Raw genomic sequence first — 18,975 nt, forward strand, 5'->3', positions numbered from 1 at the left:
AAGACAAATAAAAAACAAGTAAATATCAAACCATATCAGGAGAGGCAAGTCCAACATCTTAGTAATCTTATTAGCCTGAGCTCCATTGCCTGTAGGTTTACTTCAGTACAGATAATGATATATCATAGTTCAAATAAGAGTATCAAAAGATGTTTTATATTTTCCCACACCAACGACCCTTAATGCCTTAAACTAAACAAAATCAACAATACAAACCCCATACTACTCTACCACCGTAGCGTTATATCCAAGAATTTCCCGAAATGTATCCTATAAATAAATACCAATCATATCAATAATACAACCTACCATCCACACATCATACCTATTACTATTTCTATTTCCTATAATACTCCCCCGCCCTTCATCTTCTTGGCCAAGAAGTTCCACAACTCTGTGAAAAATATGATACCACGATACCATGCAAGTTTAAATGGATCAAGAATCACATTCAGTAATTGCCCTAGACTAACGATACTCAGCCCCGACTATGATAACGTTCCATGACAAGACCACGATTCGAAGTCAACACCTGATTTGAAATCACGATCGCGCTCGCCAAACACCAATTTAGCCATCCGGACTCTTCCCATAGGGCCAGAGTGCAGAACACGTGAAACCCCCTACTACCGGTGCTGTACAAGTACCGTGTATTGCCACCCGCAGCGCCCAGCTCGGCCTCACCGAAGCGACAGTATTAGTATTCGTGCCCGGAAGAATAGAGTCCAAGTTTATGATATATGATACCAACTGGCTCACCTTCTTTCCTTCCTTCCTTCCTTCCTTCCTTCCTTCCCCCCCCCCCACCCCGCGATGTGCAGAATCTGATGAACAGGACTCCATATTCACGCTCACGCACACACACACACACACACACACACGGAGCGAGAAAAATTTCGGAAATTCCGGTACAGTTAGCGGGGCATTCCTGCAACCACACCAAGTTTATTTTTGTTTGTGTACACATCATCTTTTTATCCGGTACAACCAGAATTTTCACTCAAAGGGACAATTACTGCCACGCCCCTACACCCACGATACTCCTCCCTTAGGTGGTGTGGCCAATCACAGCCCTCCATCCTAAGGCTTCATTTCCTTTGAGAGTTTAGGACGCTGGCCATAAGACCATCCTACTCACTCACCATGACCTCCCAACCTTCGTCTCCGGCCCTGCCGCACCTCCCCCACTCTCCTTCTCCCCTGGGGGGACCCAGAAGCCCTACCAAGAGCCCAAGGATCAATTCCCCCAGCCTCCTCCCGCCCGGCTCCCCTCAAGGAGTTTCCCTCAACTCAACCCTCCCCATGTTTGCCACTATTAGGCACCAAAGGGGCTGCCCCAACGCCTTAATCAACGTGGGAAACAGAATCGTGGCCAGGGGAAGTACCTTCCCCGAGGTCAGACAGGAACTAGGATGCACGAATGCATGCTACGTCCTCCTCACCGGAAACACGAAGGCCCCGACCATAGCGGCACCCCAACCGGAGCTCCCAGGGTTCAGGACCACACTCCAGAAAATCTTTGGCAATGAAGCGGTAGATGCAGCCGACACCGACGCCTTAGCTTTCCTGGCAGCAGCAGCCTCCTCATACCACCCGTCACAAGAAAGCCCTGTACCAGTATCCCAGATACCACAGGTACCCGCCTCCTCCCCACCGCTAGGCGAAATGGACGAACCCATGGACCAGTCTCAAGACATCGGAGTAACCGAAACGCAAGCCACACAAGATGTAGCAATGTCCCTGGGAAACGGGAAAAACACAGACCAAACCGGGTTAGGAGACAGCCAACACGCCCACGGACCAAGCGAAGTGCCGGAGAGCTCGGCCCCCCAGAGTGTACCAAGGCAGGTACGGTTTTCTTCCCCCTTGGCCACGACAAGAGAAATCCCGGGGACTTTAACAGGTAATATGACCAACGACCCGAACTCCTCACATCCCCAAAACCGCCCCACCATCCCCTCCTCCTCCCTGTATGAATCGGCGGAAGTCGAACTCACACCAGAAGAAAAGGAGGAACTAGGACGCCCCGTCACCGTAGGCATCATGGTGGGCTTCATCCACCAGCTGGAAAAGAAATTCCAGGAGCAGATGCAGGCAATGGAGGAACGGCTTACCGGGGAAATAAGACTAAGGGCTAGGCAATCCAACACCAACACCCCTACCCCTACCCCATCCGCTGCCCCTAGACAACCCAGAACCCAAACCCCAGTCCCCAACCAAAACCCCCCCCCCACCCGCAACGCCGCACCGCAGCCCCCCCCCCCCTCCTCAAAACAAATTCTAAGAAAGCCTAAGGGAGATGCACCAGTACCGGCACCGCAAACCGGGACGAGTACCAAGGCAAACGAAACCGCCCCGCAGAAAACAACGCTCAAACAGACATGGGCCACCATTACGTCCTCCGGAATTGATGTGGACGGCTTCCGGCTAGTACCAACGAAGAAAAAAAGACAAGAGCCAGCCCCAGGCATCCGAGAGACAGCACCCTCGGCACCCTCAACCCCGCATGCCAGGCAAAGGAGGCTACTTATCCGATCGGTAGAAAGAGGTCGCAGGATAGGAGCAGCAGGGCTGTCACCAGCAAGAATCAGAGACGCGGTCAACTCGGCATCCAGGGTTAAGTTCGCATACACAGAATTTAACCGAAACAACGACCTGGTACTTACCACCATGGGAGACCTGCCGGCCGAACCAGTCCTCAACGACGTGCCGGCAATCACCAAGGCCCTAAACGGGATCGACGTTTTCGGCTTCAATGTCACCACAGACACACCGTCCATCAACATCGTCATCAATAGCATACCACTAGGGGACGAAGACTGGACACCCGAAGAATGGGACACGGACTCGGACAGATGGGAGGACCTAGCAAAGGAAATCTCTGAATACAACCCACAGGTCCGGCTGCTAGACAGGCCTAAGTGGCTCAGGTCCCCGACAGCGCTCAAAGCTGAAGGAAAAGTTAAGTCCTCAGCAATAGTGGCGGTAGAGGCAAACGACTGGATCATGGCCGAAACCAAAAAACCCCTCCCGAGCATGGCCATCTTTGGCATGAGGTGTACCTTCCGGAAATATGTAAAGAAAGACTCATCAACCTGTTGCGCGAGATGCCTACAATTCGGACACCATGCCGTCCATTGCAGGATGGAAGCAATATGCAAATACTGTGGAGGAAGACACCACACCAAAGACCACCTCTGCGCACAGACGTACTGCACTGTGGGAAAAGGGAAGATGTGTTCCCATACCCTAAGAAGATGTGTTAACTGCGAAGAAACCTCTCATTTCGCCGGAGATAACCATTGCCCAACTAGGACTAGGGCAAAGTCCCCAGTACAACCCCCCACGGCCGCGGATAAAGGAAAAGCACCAGCAGTGCTGGCCCCTCCTCCGACGCCTAAATAAATATGGCGACAACAGATATAATTTATCACAACGTCGGCGGGTCCATGAACGTTGTCACCGAGTTGCTGAAACTCTCAAAAAAACGGAAACCGAAAATAATAGCGATCGCAGAATGCCCTCTTGAGAATGGGGACTGGATACATTTGGAAGGATTTACATGCTACGCTAGCACAAAGGCGACGAAATACGGCTGTGCCGTATATATTTTAGATAAATACGTTCACATGTTCGTGGTTGAACGAATAACAACACAATACATTACACTGTGGACCGTGCGAGGCGCGGAGATTACCATTGGCTACCAGAGACCCTCGGCAAAGGACTTCGACATAACAAACCAATGGCACACACACGGGGAAAACAACATCCTAATAGGAGACATGAACGCACACCACCCAACTTGGTCACAGGGGTGCCAGAACACGGCCGGACTAAAGCTGGCCAGATGGATGGACGACAGGGAAATGGTAGTGAGGAACCCCCACGTAATCACCCACCCGCCCAATGCGACCAACCCAAACGGAACAACCCTGGACCTTGTGGCTACCGATAAAGGACAAAAAATCGAAGTACGAACACTGGACCTAGCAACAGCAAGCCATAGGGCACTGGCAATAAAGACCAGTTTCACATGGAGGGACGACGGGGAAAAGCCGCTAAGGCACGACAAGGCGGATTGGGAGGCCATTAGGGCCGAGATCAGCCTCATGGACGACCACAAGGACCACCCAGCCGAAGTGCAAAAAGAACTCACGCGCATAGTCAGAAGGCACACCCCCCTAAAGAAACCAGGATGCAAGGCGTTCTGGAACAAGTCCCTGCAACAAGAACGAAAGGAGGTCCTCAAACTCGCACACAAACACCCCCGGCACCCAGAGCTAAAGGAAAAGAAGAAAAACCTGAGGAAAGCCATAATGGAAGCCAAACTCGAAGCCAACGGAAAAGCCCTTCAAGAAGAAACAGATCCTGAATGCTTCAGGACGGTCCGGCCAAGGACCACCAAGCACCCCATACCGGCTTTGTCCAAGGAAAACGGCGAAGTGGTAGCGGAACACGGGGACATCGCTCAAGAGATCCACACGGCCCTGTACGGGGGAGAGAGGAGACGGGCCAAGGAACAAATAAACGACGAACCCGAACCACTACAAATAGAGACCCTAGACGCCGCCATCAAGCAGTCACCGAACGGAGCAGCAAGCGGACCAGACAACATCACCACCAGGCTCGTTAAATGCTTTAGGAAAATACGGGAGCCCCTATTCCTAAGAATGATGAACCGGGCATGGAAAGAAGGAATCCCAGAAAGCTGGAAGGTCAGTACTACCATATTGATACCCAAGCTTAACAAACCTTCATATACAGTGGCAAAAAGCTGGAGGCCGATACAACTACAATCTATACTGGCAAAAACACTAGAAAGAGCAGCAGTCATACGGATAGCAAGGCTCGAAATCCTGGAAGACAATATGTTCGGAGGGAGAAAGAGGTATGGTACGACAGACGCCATACAAGCACTAAACGACGTAATGGACACAAGCGGAAAAGCCGGCAAATGCATCACCACCCTCGATGTCCAAGGAGGATTCGACCACCTACAGATGGGTAAGGTGTGCGAAAGGCTCGGAAAGCACTCGGGTCACCTGGCACAATGGGTCCGACATTGGGCCACCGACAGGACGACCAGCTACCGGTTCAATGGCAGGACGTCCAAAGGATACGCTACTGACAAGGGCACGCCACAGGGCTCTCCCCTATCACCAATACTCTTCCTCATCAGCATGCTAGAGGCAGCAAAGGTACAGGCAACACCATCCCAAAAAGCGGAAACCAAGGTCCTGATGTACGTGGACGACATCCTGATAGCAACGACATACCAGGACGCAAAAGAAGGAAAAAGGCTGCACCAGGAAACCATTAGGGAACTTGAGACAACCGCAGGCAAAGACGGGTACGAGTTCGCACCCAGTAAAGCCGAAGCAATCTTCGTGCACACCCCACCACAGAGCAAGTTCGAAGCCCGCCAACGGGGACAAGAGATACCCGCTCAAAGCCACCTGAGATGGCTCGGATACTTCCTAACAGACAAATGGAAATGGGACCACCACGTTAGGCACTGGATCAACAAAGCCACCAGCTCCGGACACCGCATAAGGGCAGTAACGTCCAGATACAGCAAAGGGGGACTGAATGCAGGGACGACACTGCGGCTAATCAAGGGTCTGATAATCCCACAGCTGACGTACGGGATAGAGACATGGGGAAACAAAGGCCTGTTAAGAGAAGCGCAGGCGGCCCTCAACAAGATAGTCCGAACTGCCTTCGGACTGGAAAAGAAAACACCGGTCCTGGCCTTCCTTACCGAGCTTGGGATCCCACCACTAGACCTCATGATGCAATTCAGACAAAACCTACTGGCGTTACGAGCCACCACCAAGGACCGCCACAACACTTGGACAAAGAAATGGATGGCCAAACACGGGGCAGAAAACGTTATCGCCACCACCGGCAATTACCAGCTAGGCAAAGACGCACTTAAAAACCGAATGCAACAAGACTGGGCAGAAAGGATCACCAACGAAGGGACCAGATACCAAGGAAGGCCCGGCAAAGCGCACAAACACCTGCACGCCATAACTAGGCAAAACTTTAAAAGGCTACTAGGGCTAAGGACAACGGCAGGTTGGCCATACCAGGAGATAACCGGCGCCAGAAGGAGATGCCCGTGCGATCGGGACATAATAACCTTTGACCACCTAGCAAACAGATGCGGGATAACGACCGCCACAGCGATAGGGCTTTACGATAACAAGAGGCAAGGGGAACTCCTTCAGTGGATGGACGGCTGGCCACACGAACTTAAGGGAAAACCAGAAATGGCCGGGAGTGGGGACGGCACCCAACAACCAGACACCGCCCAAGTAGTAGGAGCCAACGTTAATCTACCCACAAGCCAGCCAACACAGGCACCAGTGAAACCCAGGCCACGGCGACCCTGCAAGATATGCGGGGAAATGGTACTGAGAGACATGCAGCATGAGTCGGCACATGCCAGGATACACGACCCGGCAAGAAGGGGTCGCTAGGCTATGACGGCGGAAGACACGGAGGAGGCGCCCAGTGGACCAGGGGAGTAATGCTGGTCAGATGGTTATTTCATAATGTACACGACCACGGGGCACAGGGGGCAGGCGTGGGTTTCTTTTGTTTGCTTGGATTTCCTTTGTTCACGACTACGGGGCACAGGGGGGCAGGCGTAGGTTTCCTTTGTTGGTTTGGATTTCTTTTGTTCACGACCATGGGGCCAGAGGGGCAGGAATGGGTTTCTTTTGTTGTTGGATTTTATTTTGTCTACGACCATGGGGCCGGGGGGCAGGAATGGGTTTCCTTTGTGACGGACCAAAGCTGTTTGAGGGAGACGGGAGGAAGGGAGTGGGAGTTTCCTTTGTATGGCCTACAGGGGGGTGTAGCGAAGGATTTCGTTGAGGGGGGCCCAGGGCTGGGGGCAGTATCCCATGCCGTACTCCGATTACTTTAGTTAGTAGGTGAGGTAGTGGAAGAATAAAAGGTTTACACACACACACACGGAGCGAGAAAAATTTCGGAAATTCCGGTACAGTTAGCGGGGCATTCCTGCAACCACACCAAGTTTATTTTTGTTTGTGTACACATCATCTTTTTATCCGGTACAACCAGAATTTTCACTCAAAGAACTACTCCACCCCCTCACTCACGATACTCCTCCCTTAGGTGGTGTGGCCAATCACAGCCCTCCATCCTAAGGCTTCATTTCCTTTGAGAGTTTAGGACGCTGGCCATAAGACCATCCTACTCACTCACCATGACCTCCCAACCTTCGTCTCCGGCCCTGCCGCATCTCTCCCACTCTCCTTCTCCCCTGGGGGGACCCAGAAGCCCTACAAAGAGCCCAAGGGTCAATTCACCCAGCCTCTTCCCGCCCGGCTCCCCTCAAGGAGTTTCCCTCAACTCAACCCTCCCCATGTTTGCCACTATTAGGCACCAAAGGGGTTGCCCCAATGCATTAATCAACGTGGGAAACAGAATCGTGGCCAGGGGAAGTACCTTCCCCGAGGTCAGACAGGAACTAGGATGCACAAATGCATGCTACGTCCTCCTCACCGGAAACACGAAGGCCCCAACCATAGCGGCACCCCAACCGGAACTCCCAGGTTTCAGGACCACACTCCAGAAAATCTTTGGCAACGAAGCGGTAGATGCAGCCGACACCGACGCCTTAGCTTTCCTGGCAGCAGCAGCCTCCTCCTACCACCCGTCACAAGAAAGCCCTGTACCAGTATCCCAGATACCACAGGTACCCGCCTCCTCCCCACCGCTGGGCGAAATGGACGAACCCATAGACCAGTCTCAAGACATCGGAGTGACCGAAACGCAAGCCACACAAGATGTAGCAATGTCCCTGGGAAACGGGAAAAACACAGACCAAACCGGGTTAGGAGACAGCCAACACGCCCACGGACCAAGCGAAGTGCCGGAAAGCTCGGCCCCCCAGAGTGTACCAAGGCAGGTACGGTTCTCTTCCCCCTTGACCACGACAAGAGAAATCCCGGGGACCCTAACAGGCAATATGACCAACGACCCGAGCTCCTCACATGCCCAAAACCGCCCCACCATCCCCTCCTCCTCCCTGTATGAATCGACGGAAGTCGAACTCACACCAGAAGAAAAGGAGGAACTAGGACGCCCCGTCACCGTAGGCATCATGGTGGGCTTCATCCACCAGCTGGAAAAGAAATTCCAGGAGCAGATGCAGGCAATGGAGGAACGGCTTACCGGGGAAATAAGACTAAGGGCTAGGCAATCCAACACCAACACCCCTACCCCTACCCCATCCCGCTGCCCCTAGAACAACCCAGAACCCAAACCCCAGCCCCCAACCAAAACCCCCCCCCCACCCGCAACGCCGCACCGCAGCCCCCCCCCCCGCCCTCAAAACAAATTCTAAGAAAACCTAAGGGAGATGCACCAGTACCGGCACAGCAAGCCGGGACGAGCACCAAGGCAAACGAAACCGCCCCGCAGAAAACAACGCTCAAACAGACATGGGCCACCATTACGTCCTCAGGAATTGATGTAGACGGCTTCCGGCTAGTACCAACAAAGAAAAAAAGACAAGAGCCAGCCCCAGGCATCCGAGAGACAGCACCCTCGGCACCCTCAACCCCGCATGCCAGGCAAAGGAGGCTACTTATCCGATCGGTGGAAAGAGGTCGCAGGATAGGAGCAGCAGGGTTGTCACCAGCAAGAATCAGAGACGCGGTCAACTCAGCATCCAGGGTCAAGTTCGCGTACGCAGAATTTAACCGAAATGACGACCTGGTACTCACCACCATGGGAGACCTACCGGCCGAACCAGCCCTCAACGACGTGCCGGCAATCACCAAGGCCCTAAACGGGATCGACGTTTTCAGCTTCAATGTCACCACAGACACACCGTCCATCAACATCGTCATCAATAGCATACCACTAGGGGACGAAGACTGGACACCCGAAGAATGGGACACGGACTCGGACAGATGGGAGGACCTAGCAAAGGAAATCTCTGAATACAACCCACAGGTCCGGCTGCTAGACAGGCCTAAGTGGCTCAGGTCCCCAACAGCGCTCAAAGCTGAAGGAAAAGTCAAATCCTCAGCAATAGTGGCGGTAGAGGCAAACGACTGGATCATGGCCGAAACCAAAAAACCCCTCCCGAGCATGGCCATCTTTGGCATGAGGTGTACTTTCCGGAAATACGTAAAGAAAGACTCATCAACCTGTTGCGCGAGATGCCTACAATTCGGACACCATGCCGTCCATTGCAGGATGGAAGCAATATGCAAATACTGTGGAGGAAGGCACCACACCAAAGACCACCTCTGCGCACAGACGTACTGCACGGCGGGAAAAGGGAAGATGTGTTCCCATACCCTAAGAAGATGTGTTAACTGCGAAGAAACCTCTCATTTCGCCGGAGATAACCATTGCCCAACTAGGACTAGGGCAAAGTCCCCAGTACAACCCCCCACGGCCGCGGATAAAGGAAAAGCACCAGCAGTGCTGGCCCCTCCTCCGACGCCTAAATAAATATGGCGACAACAGATATAATTTATCACAACGTCGGCGGGTCCATGAACGTTGTCACCGAGTTGCTGAAACTCTCAAAAAAACGGAAACCGAAAATAATAGCGATCGCAGAATGCCCTCTTGAGAATGGAGACTGGATACATTTGGAAGGATTTACATGCTACGCTAGCACAAAGGCGGCGAAATACGACTGTGCCGTATATATTTTAGATAAATACGTTCACATGTTCGTGGTTGAACGAATAACGACACAATACATTACATTGTGGACCGGAGGTGCGGAGATTACCATTGGCTACCAGAGACCCTCGGTAAAGGACTTCGACATAACAAACCAATGGCACACACACGGGGAAAACAACATCCTAATAGGAGACATGAACGCACACCACCCAACTTGGTCACAGGGGTGCCAGAACACGGCCGGACTAAAGCTGGCCAGATGGATGGACGACAGGGATATGTTAGTAAGAAACCCCCACGTAATCACCCACCCACCCAATGCGACCAACCCAAACGGAACAACCCTGGACCTGGTGGCTACCGATAAAGAGCAAAAAATCGAAGTACGAACACTGGACCTAGCAACCGCAAGCCATAGGGCACTGGCAATAAAGACCAGTTTCACATGGAGGGACGACGGGGAAAAGCCGCTAAGGCACGACAAGGCGGATTGGGAGGCCATTAGGGCCGAGATCAGCCTCATGGAAGACCACAAGGACCACCCAGCCGAAGTGCAAAAAGAACTCACGCGGATAGTCAGAAGGCCCACCCCCCTAAAGAAACCAGGATGCAAGGCGTTCTGGAACAAGTCCCTGCAACAAGAACGAAAGGAGGTCCTCAAACTCGCACACAAACACCCCTGGCACCCAGAGCTAAAGGAAAAGAAGAAAAACCTGAGGAAAGCTATAATGGAAGCCAAACTCGAAGCTAACGGAAAAGCCCTTCAAGAAGAAACAGATCCTGAATGTTTCAGGACGGTCCGGCCAAGGACCACCAAGCACCCCATACCGGCTTTGTCCAAGGAAAACGGCGAAGTAGTAGTGGAACACGGGGACATCACTCAAGAAATCCACACGGCCCTGTACGGGGGAGAGAGGAGACGGGCCAAGGAACAAATAAACGACGAACCCGAACCACTACAAATAGAGACCCTAGACGCCGCCATCAAACAGTCACCGAACGGAGCAGCAAGCGGACCAGACAACATCACCACCAGGCTCGTTAAATGCTTTAGGAAAATACGGGAGCCCCTATTCCTAAGAATGATGAACCGGGCATGGAAAGAAGGAATCCCAGAAAGCTGGAAGGTCAGTACTACCATATTGATACCCAAGCTTAACAAACCATCATATACAGTGGCAAAAAGCTGGAGGCCGATACAACTACAATCTATACTGGCAAAAACACTAGAAAGAGCAGCAGTCATACGGATAGCAAGGCTCGAAATCCTGGAAGACAATATGTTCGGAGGGAGAAAGAGGTATGGTACGACAGACGCCATACAAGCACTAAACAACGTAATGGACACAACCGGAAAAGCCGGCAAATGCATCACCACCCTCGATGTCCAAGGGGGATTCGACCACCTACAGATGGGTAAGGTGTGCGAAAGGCACGGAAAGCACTCGGGTCACCTGCTACAATGGGTCCGACATTGGGCCACCGACTGGACGACCAGCTACCGGTTCAATGGCAGGACGTCCAAAGGATATGCCACTGACAAGGGCACGCCACAGGGCTCTCCCCTATCACCAATACTCTTCCTCATCAGCATGCTAGAGACAGCAAAGGTACAGGCAACACCATCCCAAAAAGCGGAAACCAAGGTCCTGATGTACGTGGACGACATCCTGATAGCAACGACATACCAGGACGCCAAAGAAGGAAAAAGGCTGCACCAGGAAACCATTAGGGAACTTGAGGCAACCACAGGCAAAGACGGGTACGAGTTCGCACCCAGTAAAGCCGAAACAATCTTCGTGCACACCCCACCACAGAGTAAGTTCGAAGTCCGCCAACGGGGGCAAGAGATACCCGCTCAAAGCCACCTGAGATGGCTCAGATACTTCCTAACAGACAAATGGAAATGGGACCACCACGTCAGGCACTGGATCAACAAAGCCACCAGCTCCGGACACCGCATAAGGGCAGTAACGTCTAGATACAGCAAAGGGGGACTGAATACAGGGACGACACTGCGGCTAATCAAGGGTCTGATAATCCCACAGCTGACGTACGGGATAGAGACATGGGGAAACAAAGGCCTGTTAAGAGAAGCGCAGGCGGCCCTCAACAAGATAGTCCGAACCGCCTTCGGGCTGGAAAAGAAAACACCGGTCCTGGCCTTCCTTACCGAGCTTGGGATCCCACCACTAGACCTCATGATGCAATTCAGACAAAACCTACTGGCGTTACGAGCCACCACCAAAGACCGCCACAACACTTGGACAAAGAAATGGATGGCCAAACACGGGGCAGAAAACGTTATCGCCACCACCAGCAATTACCAGCTGGGCAAAGACGCACTCAAAAACCGGATGCAACAAGACTGGGCAGAAAGGATCACCAACGAAGGGACCAGATACCAAGGAAGGCCCGGCAAAGCGCACAAACACCTGCACGCCATAACTAGGCAAAACTTTAAAAGGCTACTAGGGCTAAGGGCAACGGCAGGTTGGCCATACCAGGAGATAACCGGTGCCAGAAGGAGATGCCCGTGCGATCGGGACATAATAACCTTTGACCACCTAGCAAACAGATGCGGGATAACGACCGCCACAGCGATAGGGCTTTACGATAACAAGAGGCAAGGGGAACTCCTTCAGTGGATGGACGGCTGGCCACACGAACTTAAGGGAAAACCAGAAATGGCCGGGAGTGGGGACGGCACCCAACAACCAGACACCGCCCAAGTAGTAGGAGCCAACGTTAATCTACCCACAAGCCAGCCAACACAGGCACCAGTGAAACCCAGGCCACGGCGACCCTACAAGATATGCGGGGAAATGGTACTGAGAGACATGCAGCATGAGTCGGCACATGCCAGGATACACGACCCAGCAAGAAGGGGTCGCTAGGCTATGACGGCGGAAGACACGGAGGAGGCGCCCAGTGGACCAGGGGAGTAATGCTGGTCAGATGGTTATTTCATAATGTACACGACCACGGGGCACAGGGGGCAGGCGTGGGTTTCTTTTGTTTGCTTGGATTTCCTTTGTTCACGACTACGGGGCACAGGGGGCAGGCGTAGGTTTCCTTTGTTGGTTTGGATTTCTTTTGTTCACGACCATGGGGCCAGAGGGGCAGGAATGGGTTTCTTTTGTTGTTGGATTTTATTTTGTCTACGACCATGGGGCCGAGGGGCAGGAATGGGTTTCCTTTGTGGCGGACCAAAGTTGTTTGAGGGAGAGGGGAAGAAGGGAGTGGGAGTTTCTTTTGTATGGCCTACAGGGGGGTGTAGCGAAGGATTTCGTTGAGGGGGGCCCAGGGCTGGGGGCAGTATCCCATGCCGTACTCCGATTACTTTAGTTAGTAGGTGAGATAGTGGAAGAATAAAAGGTTTACACACACACACACACACAGTCTCCTTCTTTTCAACTCTGAGGGTTAGGTGTATCAGTGCAGTGTTCGGGGGGCTCACCCAATCAAACGCCCTTGGAGAGCTTCTCACGATGGCTTCAACGTCCTTACACTTCCTACCACCTTCGGAAGGTTCACATTTTGTGCTCCGTTGGCTCGCTTTCTTTTGTTTGCCTATTGATACGGCACCGAGTGGACCTTACGGTCCTTGTTTTCCCCCACGTTCTTTTGCTCTTGCTTGTTGGTCGGGCGTCCTTGGTTTCCGGCCAGGATACAGTTGGTCGTATAAGGAGGCCGTCCTCCCCCCCTCTTCGGAGCGACCGTTCGGACACTCATGCGATTCCGGTTTCTCCTTGGTCCTCCTTCTCTCCTGCTTGGGCCCTTAGGGCCTTGCGCCCCTCACTGTCTTTTCCCAGCTTCGAGCTGGGCCCCCACGCAAACCCGGTGTTCCTGAACCCCTATGGGGGGGATGGCTTTGACCCGGAGAAATCGACCTTCGCCACCTCCTCTTTTGGGGTGTGGCTCGACTGGTGTGGCCCGCCCCCCTTCGGGGGCGCGGCCAAATGCTTGGCGGTGACGGCTCGGCAATCTACATTTCCTCATCTGGCCCAGACGACTATGACGACGACTGACCTGTCCCGAACTCCACCGACCGTTCGGTTTTGTTGTCGACATTGCGGTATCACCCTTGCTGTAATGGCTTGGGGGCACAGTCGCTTAATGGGGAGCTCCCCGGGGAACCGCCTTCGGGTGGCGCCTGCGACAGGGGGCCGTGGACGCTTGGCTAATGTTGCTAGGGGTAGGGTTGGGTGTAGGTGCGGGCACTGGGCTGTTGTTTCTTTTGTTGCGTGTTGATGTTATGATTGTTTTGTGGCAGGTGGCCCGCGAGGGGGATTTCTTTAAGGGGGGCCCAGGGCTGGGGGCTGTATCTCATGCCGTACTCCGATTACTTTTGTTAGTAGGTGAGATTGTAGTTGAATAAAAGGTTTACACACACACACCCTCAGCGAGAAGACCTGAATACATATGGTGATACAGTTCACTTGGCAGCAAGCGTACTGTACGAGTACGGTACCCCCTGCCAGTGACAAGGTTGGTTGAAGGCTATGGTGGTCCACTCGTACTCGTACGGTACTGTGAGTACGTTCGGTTCGGTTAATAACTACAATAAACAGATGGCTCAACCTAGACTAGTCTAGTGCTCTCTGACAAAGCCTCCCCGACCTGCTTATGTAATCGAGCCGTCTGACCGACAACCCCCAAGTTAAGATTTCGGCGCATTGGGAAGGTATGTAAGAACATCTTTTGCTGTCGCCATTTATTATATAGCGTTATGATCGATAAGGATCGTTGGGTGTCGTGGGTGCTTAACGAATGGTTCTGGGTGTCTCGCGCTGCAAGGCAAGGGACGAATGGAGCAATTCAATCATATCTGACTGAGGCCAGATCTGAAGGCGCCCCAGCACAGGTACTATACCATTGTCTCGGTATTACCGAATCCCGAGTGACTATCAGTGACCAGCAGGCGTTCCGCATTGTGCAACGGAGAAGCGTGTGGGACAAGGATTCTAAAATGATACATCCTGGGCAAAAACTCTATCTACTGCACCCTACAGTAACTGTGCCGGGCATTGGAGGAGATCCTATGCAATTTCTTACCCATCCCATCACATTCCGAATTTGTTTTTTATTTCTTCTACGAGTACTCGTATTTCTTTAGCCAAGGTAATGCCGGGGTTATTCCAGTATGATAACCTTTCCTCCAACTTTGAACACTTTTAAAAACAGAAACCCAGAAACCCCTGATTCCGCTGTCCCCCCCCCCCCTCTAAATGGAAAAAAAAAAAAAAAATGGAAGAAAGAAATAACTATACTAGATCTAGATTTACATTGAACGTAAAGTAAGGATAAGGATGAAAGAAAAAAGGCATGGACGAAATAAACGATCAACCAGAGTTACAAAGATATGGCGATGATGGCTGTTACTCCGACGAAAAAGGCAAACGCGGAGCTAACGCGAAGAGAGGCGGCGGTTCCAGAACCGAAATCGCTCTTGTAAAAGTCCCAATCGTACTCTGTCCCCTCAATTTGCCCTGCATCCTCGCCGGCCTGTTTGGAAGCATCCGGCCGTCCGGGCGATGGGTCGGCAGAGCTCCCGAAGGCATCGAGCATCTCGATGCTAACGGGGAAGGTAGAGACGTCTAGCCCAGGGCAAATTTTCTCAGCGTCTGCAAGATCAATAGCGGAGAATCCGAGGTGCTTGGCGGATCTATGCATGAGGTATGATTGCTGAGTCCTACAGCTGCTCTTGCAGAAATCCGAGATAAGAGCCGTATCGGAAGCGTTCCCGGCAGTGTTTGAGGGCCAGGCGGGTAGGTCATCGCTTTTGGCAAGGCAGAAGTCGTTCTTTTCTCCCGATTTCCTGAACGTTTGTTAGCCAAATTCTGCAGTCATAAAGTCAAAATGATAGGGGCCTACTCACTCGTCCTTCAAACAAAAGGACCAATAGAGGTTCTCCTGGACAGAATGCTTATCCTTCAACGCCATCCCCAAGTAAACTCCCGACCCAAGACTATTCGCAAAATTCTTGTCCCTATCATCACAGCTGCCTTGGAGATTTGTGTCCCACTCATTCAAACTATCCACACAATCCTGAGTGCAAAATTGGGCGAGTTCTTTAGTGCGGAATAGCTTGCTGCCCTTCTCCAAGTCTCTCAGCTTGAAGAGGTGATCTGTGCAGGAGACTCGTGCAGCATACGCCTCTGCGCAGGATTCACTCAGACCAGTGGCTGGAACAATACCGTCGTAGTCGAAACCCTTAACCGTTGTATTGAAGCTAACCCTGGCCCGAGCGAGAGTGAGGAAGAGAAAGGCGGAGATGAGTGATTTTCGCATCGCAAAATATCGAACCGTACCCGTACGGAATATGCGCGAGGAATGTTGGGGGTCGACTAATTCAGCAGTGAAAAAAAGTGAAAAAAAGAATGAAGACAAGCCAGTTGTAAGGAACGTAAAACTTTCCAGTCGAAAGGAAGGAAGAAAGAAAAGCAGAAGGAACGTAAAGTAACGTTAAAAAGAAAATCGTGAAGCGGAAGAAGAATAAGGAAAAGAGGGGGAAACAGAAGAAAGCAGGGGAAACTGGGAGGGGGCTAGATTATAAGCTTGAAAGGGTCCCTGATTCAGATTTTGTGGCTCACAGGATGGTGAAACCTTCTACTCGCATAAGGAAGACAGGGGATGAGCGCCAGCAAGTGCTGATTGGCACTGATGGATCAGCATGTCTATCATATGTAACTGCACCAGCAACCAACCATGAAGGATTGTTCAAAAATATACTGTCGCGTATGATATTACAGCATGCAACAGACAGGTAAACATAAGCAGCTATCCCCACCAAACCCAAACGAAAGTGCGATGCATCATACACTACTTGTAAGAGCCTCGCATATTTGTTGGCGCTGGAGACATGTATCGTACCCCACCATGCATACGGTGGGTAGACTGGTTGATAGGGCGGGGAGCATCACAATGGATAAACTCGAAAGCACAGATAGCTCCAGCATGATCCAGTCTCTCCAGAGATCAAAGGGAAAACCCGCGATGGGAAACCTACAAGAAACTCAACTCAAACATCAACACTATCATCCCCCAGCTGAGAAGGGTGCTGTATGGCACAACTCCATGACTTTTTTGAGCCACCGTCTGAGAGGCCGCTTCCTGCTACCGTATCCAACCCCTGCAGTCTTTGTTACGGTGGTGATGAATCCATGAGTTGTTCGATCGGCTTTTGTGAGGTTCCCCACGAGATGGTCCACCATTATCTCTTATTCGGGGTTTGTGAGGATAGTCCAAACGAGCAACCCAGCACCGCCACCTAAAACCGTCCATAATCGTGGCGAGCCGACCCGCACGGCGAGCGAAGAAATCTGCGCGCCAGACAAACCGCAATAAAGCTGTCGTCTAGACGGGATCGACTACCGGTGCGGGCGGGAAGGGGATAAAGCTGGAGATAAGCGACCGACAGTCAAACGAAATGTAGCGCCTGTTTCCTATCTCTTCTTCTTCATTGCTTTATTCCGCTGTCTCGTCCCTTCGAGGAAAGGGGGGGGAGCAACGGGGCATTCAACATGGTGAGGTTCAGTAGAATGAACGCCTGTCCTCCTCTACTGTATGCTCGTGGTCTTGAGAGAGACACGGGATCCAACCGCAGAACACCCGATGCACAGCACCGTATATGTTATAATAGTAGTATGATAAAGACAAGTTGCTTGTATCGCAGCCTGGTCCTTGTGAAGAAAGTTGTTTCTCCTTTGCCCAGCTCGCTTGGCAGCTTATGATACAAGTATAATACCATCAAGTAATCCATGAATGTTGTCGGGGCAAAAATACCAAAAATGTCCTTCTTCCTCCTCCTCCTCCTCCGATCAGTTGAGACTTTGGGCGCCAGAATAAAGTGAGTTTTGCTCAATTTCCTGCTATATTTCATCGCACTGTGCAGTACCATTACCGGTAATTAGGGCATATGAACCACCCACCAATGATCCTCCGAATATGATACTTCTCACTGATGTGAACCCGACCCGGACCACCAGCGATCCCAAAAAAAAAATCCCACAAAAATAAAAAGTGAACCCAGGACAAAATTACACTTAAGCGCTGACTATGTCTCGAGCGAAAATCTACTCAATCCGGTCGAGCCAAATACTGTGCAAGCACCAGTTCAGCCGCCGCTCCTAATAGAAATTCGTTACCGTACTTCCACTTACGGATCAAGCTTAACCCGAAAAGGACGGTTCCTTTTATTTCTGCCTTCGCGCTTAAATGGAGCTGCGATTCAGCCCATTTCTTGGACGTCAAATTTTCCCTTCGAGTTTGCCGCACCAACTAAATTCTCCCAGAACGGGTGGAACGCCCCCCATCCACCGACAAAAGTCTATCAACGATCAGCGCTGGTGGCGAATTTCCCATCCTAAACCCATCCAGGATGAGAAACTTCCCCCCCCTCCCCAATCCCCGGCGCCCTCACGGTAGAATACGGTAGGGAAAGAGATTGAATCTCGAGTGATTGCTCCTGAGCTATCATTGCTCTCTTTTCTCGCCATCCCATGGTCATGAGAGGTCACTCGCTCGCTCACTTACACCCTGCGCTTCGCCCCCTCGTTGGATTGTCCCCTGGATCGGCCACCGTCCCCTACGTGCGAAACCGATGTTGTGATATGCTTGCCGAGTGTTTTCTTTGTTGCTTTGCTTTTTCTTTGTTTCCCTACCGGCACTCTCGTTGACTTTTTTTTCTTCCTTCTATTATAACTAGCCAGAGTAGCGGCCTATTTGTCCAGCGACATTGTACTTTTCACGAGGTTGATCCGATTAACCACTCAAATGCTAAGATCTGCATCCTTCCGCAACCGACAGAACGCTTCCCAGAGAGAGGATCTCGTCTGGGCAACCGGTTGACCCACCCGCACCCGAGCGAGAATAGCTACGATACGATACGATACGATACGAGCGCCGTTATGGTGTAGTTTTTTCCTGTTATACTCTTCATGAGCATTGAATATTAACGCTTTACACAGTTCCCTATCCATAAGGTATTAATAGTAACAATTTGGCACAGTAGGCAAACAAGCACTGGAAAACAGGGATTCGAAAAATATGCCAAAGGCCATACATAGTGCCTATCCGAGCGCCTATTCGAGTATGGTATCATACAGTACGAGTACTGTACAAATTCGCTGCCCCGTTTTTGGGTACGAGTGCAGGTGCCACCGTAAGCCGTTGCGCCTCCTCGACCAACCATAAGCTGCAGGTCGGTAGTACCTAGTCATCCGAAACTACAGGTACTTGTACAAGTACTCGTACAGTGCTCGGGGGATACATTTCTTCGCC

At 51.7% G+C, this 18,975-nt stretch overlaps 1 protein-coding gene; it reads right to left on the reverse strand.

Moving 5' to 3' along the window:
• Positions 1-14,800: 14,800 nt before the first annotated feature.
• On the reverse strand, positions 14,801-16,115 carry GSTUM_00006981001 (uncharacterized protein). XM_002839076.2 has 2 exons: positions 15,572-16,115; positions 14,801-15,511 (listed from the first exon to the last, which is right to left on the reverse strand). Exons 1-2 carry the CDS (start codon positions 15,982-15,984, stop codon positions 15,046-15,048), a joined length of 879 nt encoding a protein of 292 aa, XP_002839122.1. The 5' UTR covers positions 15,985-16,115; the 3' UTR covers positions 14,801-15,045.
• Positions 16,116-18,975: the final 2,860 nt, after the last annotated feature.

This window comes from Tuber melanosporum, assembly GCF_000151645.1.
Source record: "Tuber melanosporum whole genome shotgun sequence assembly, scaffold_30, strain Mel28".
Lineage (NCBI taxonomy): Eukaryota > Fungi > Ascomycota > Pezizomycetes > Pezizales > Tuberaceae > Tuber > Tuber melanosporum.

What these genes read in the sequence shown, in the direction of transcription:
- GSTUM_00006981001 (XM_002839076.2), bottom strand. Translation starts at nt 15,984, where the DNA reads ATGCGAAAATCACTCATCTCCGCCTTTCTCTTCCTCACTCTCGCTCGG. An exon ending in TCCTTTTGTTTGAAGGACGA is followed by an intron (nt 15,512 to 15,571) that starts GTGAGTAGGCCC and finishes ACAAACGTTCAG; the next exon opens with GAAATCGGGAGAAAAGAACG.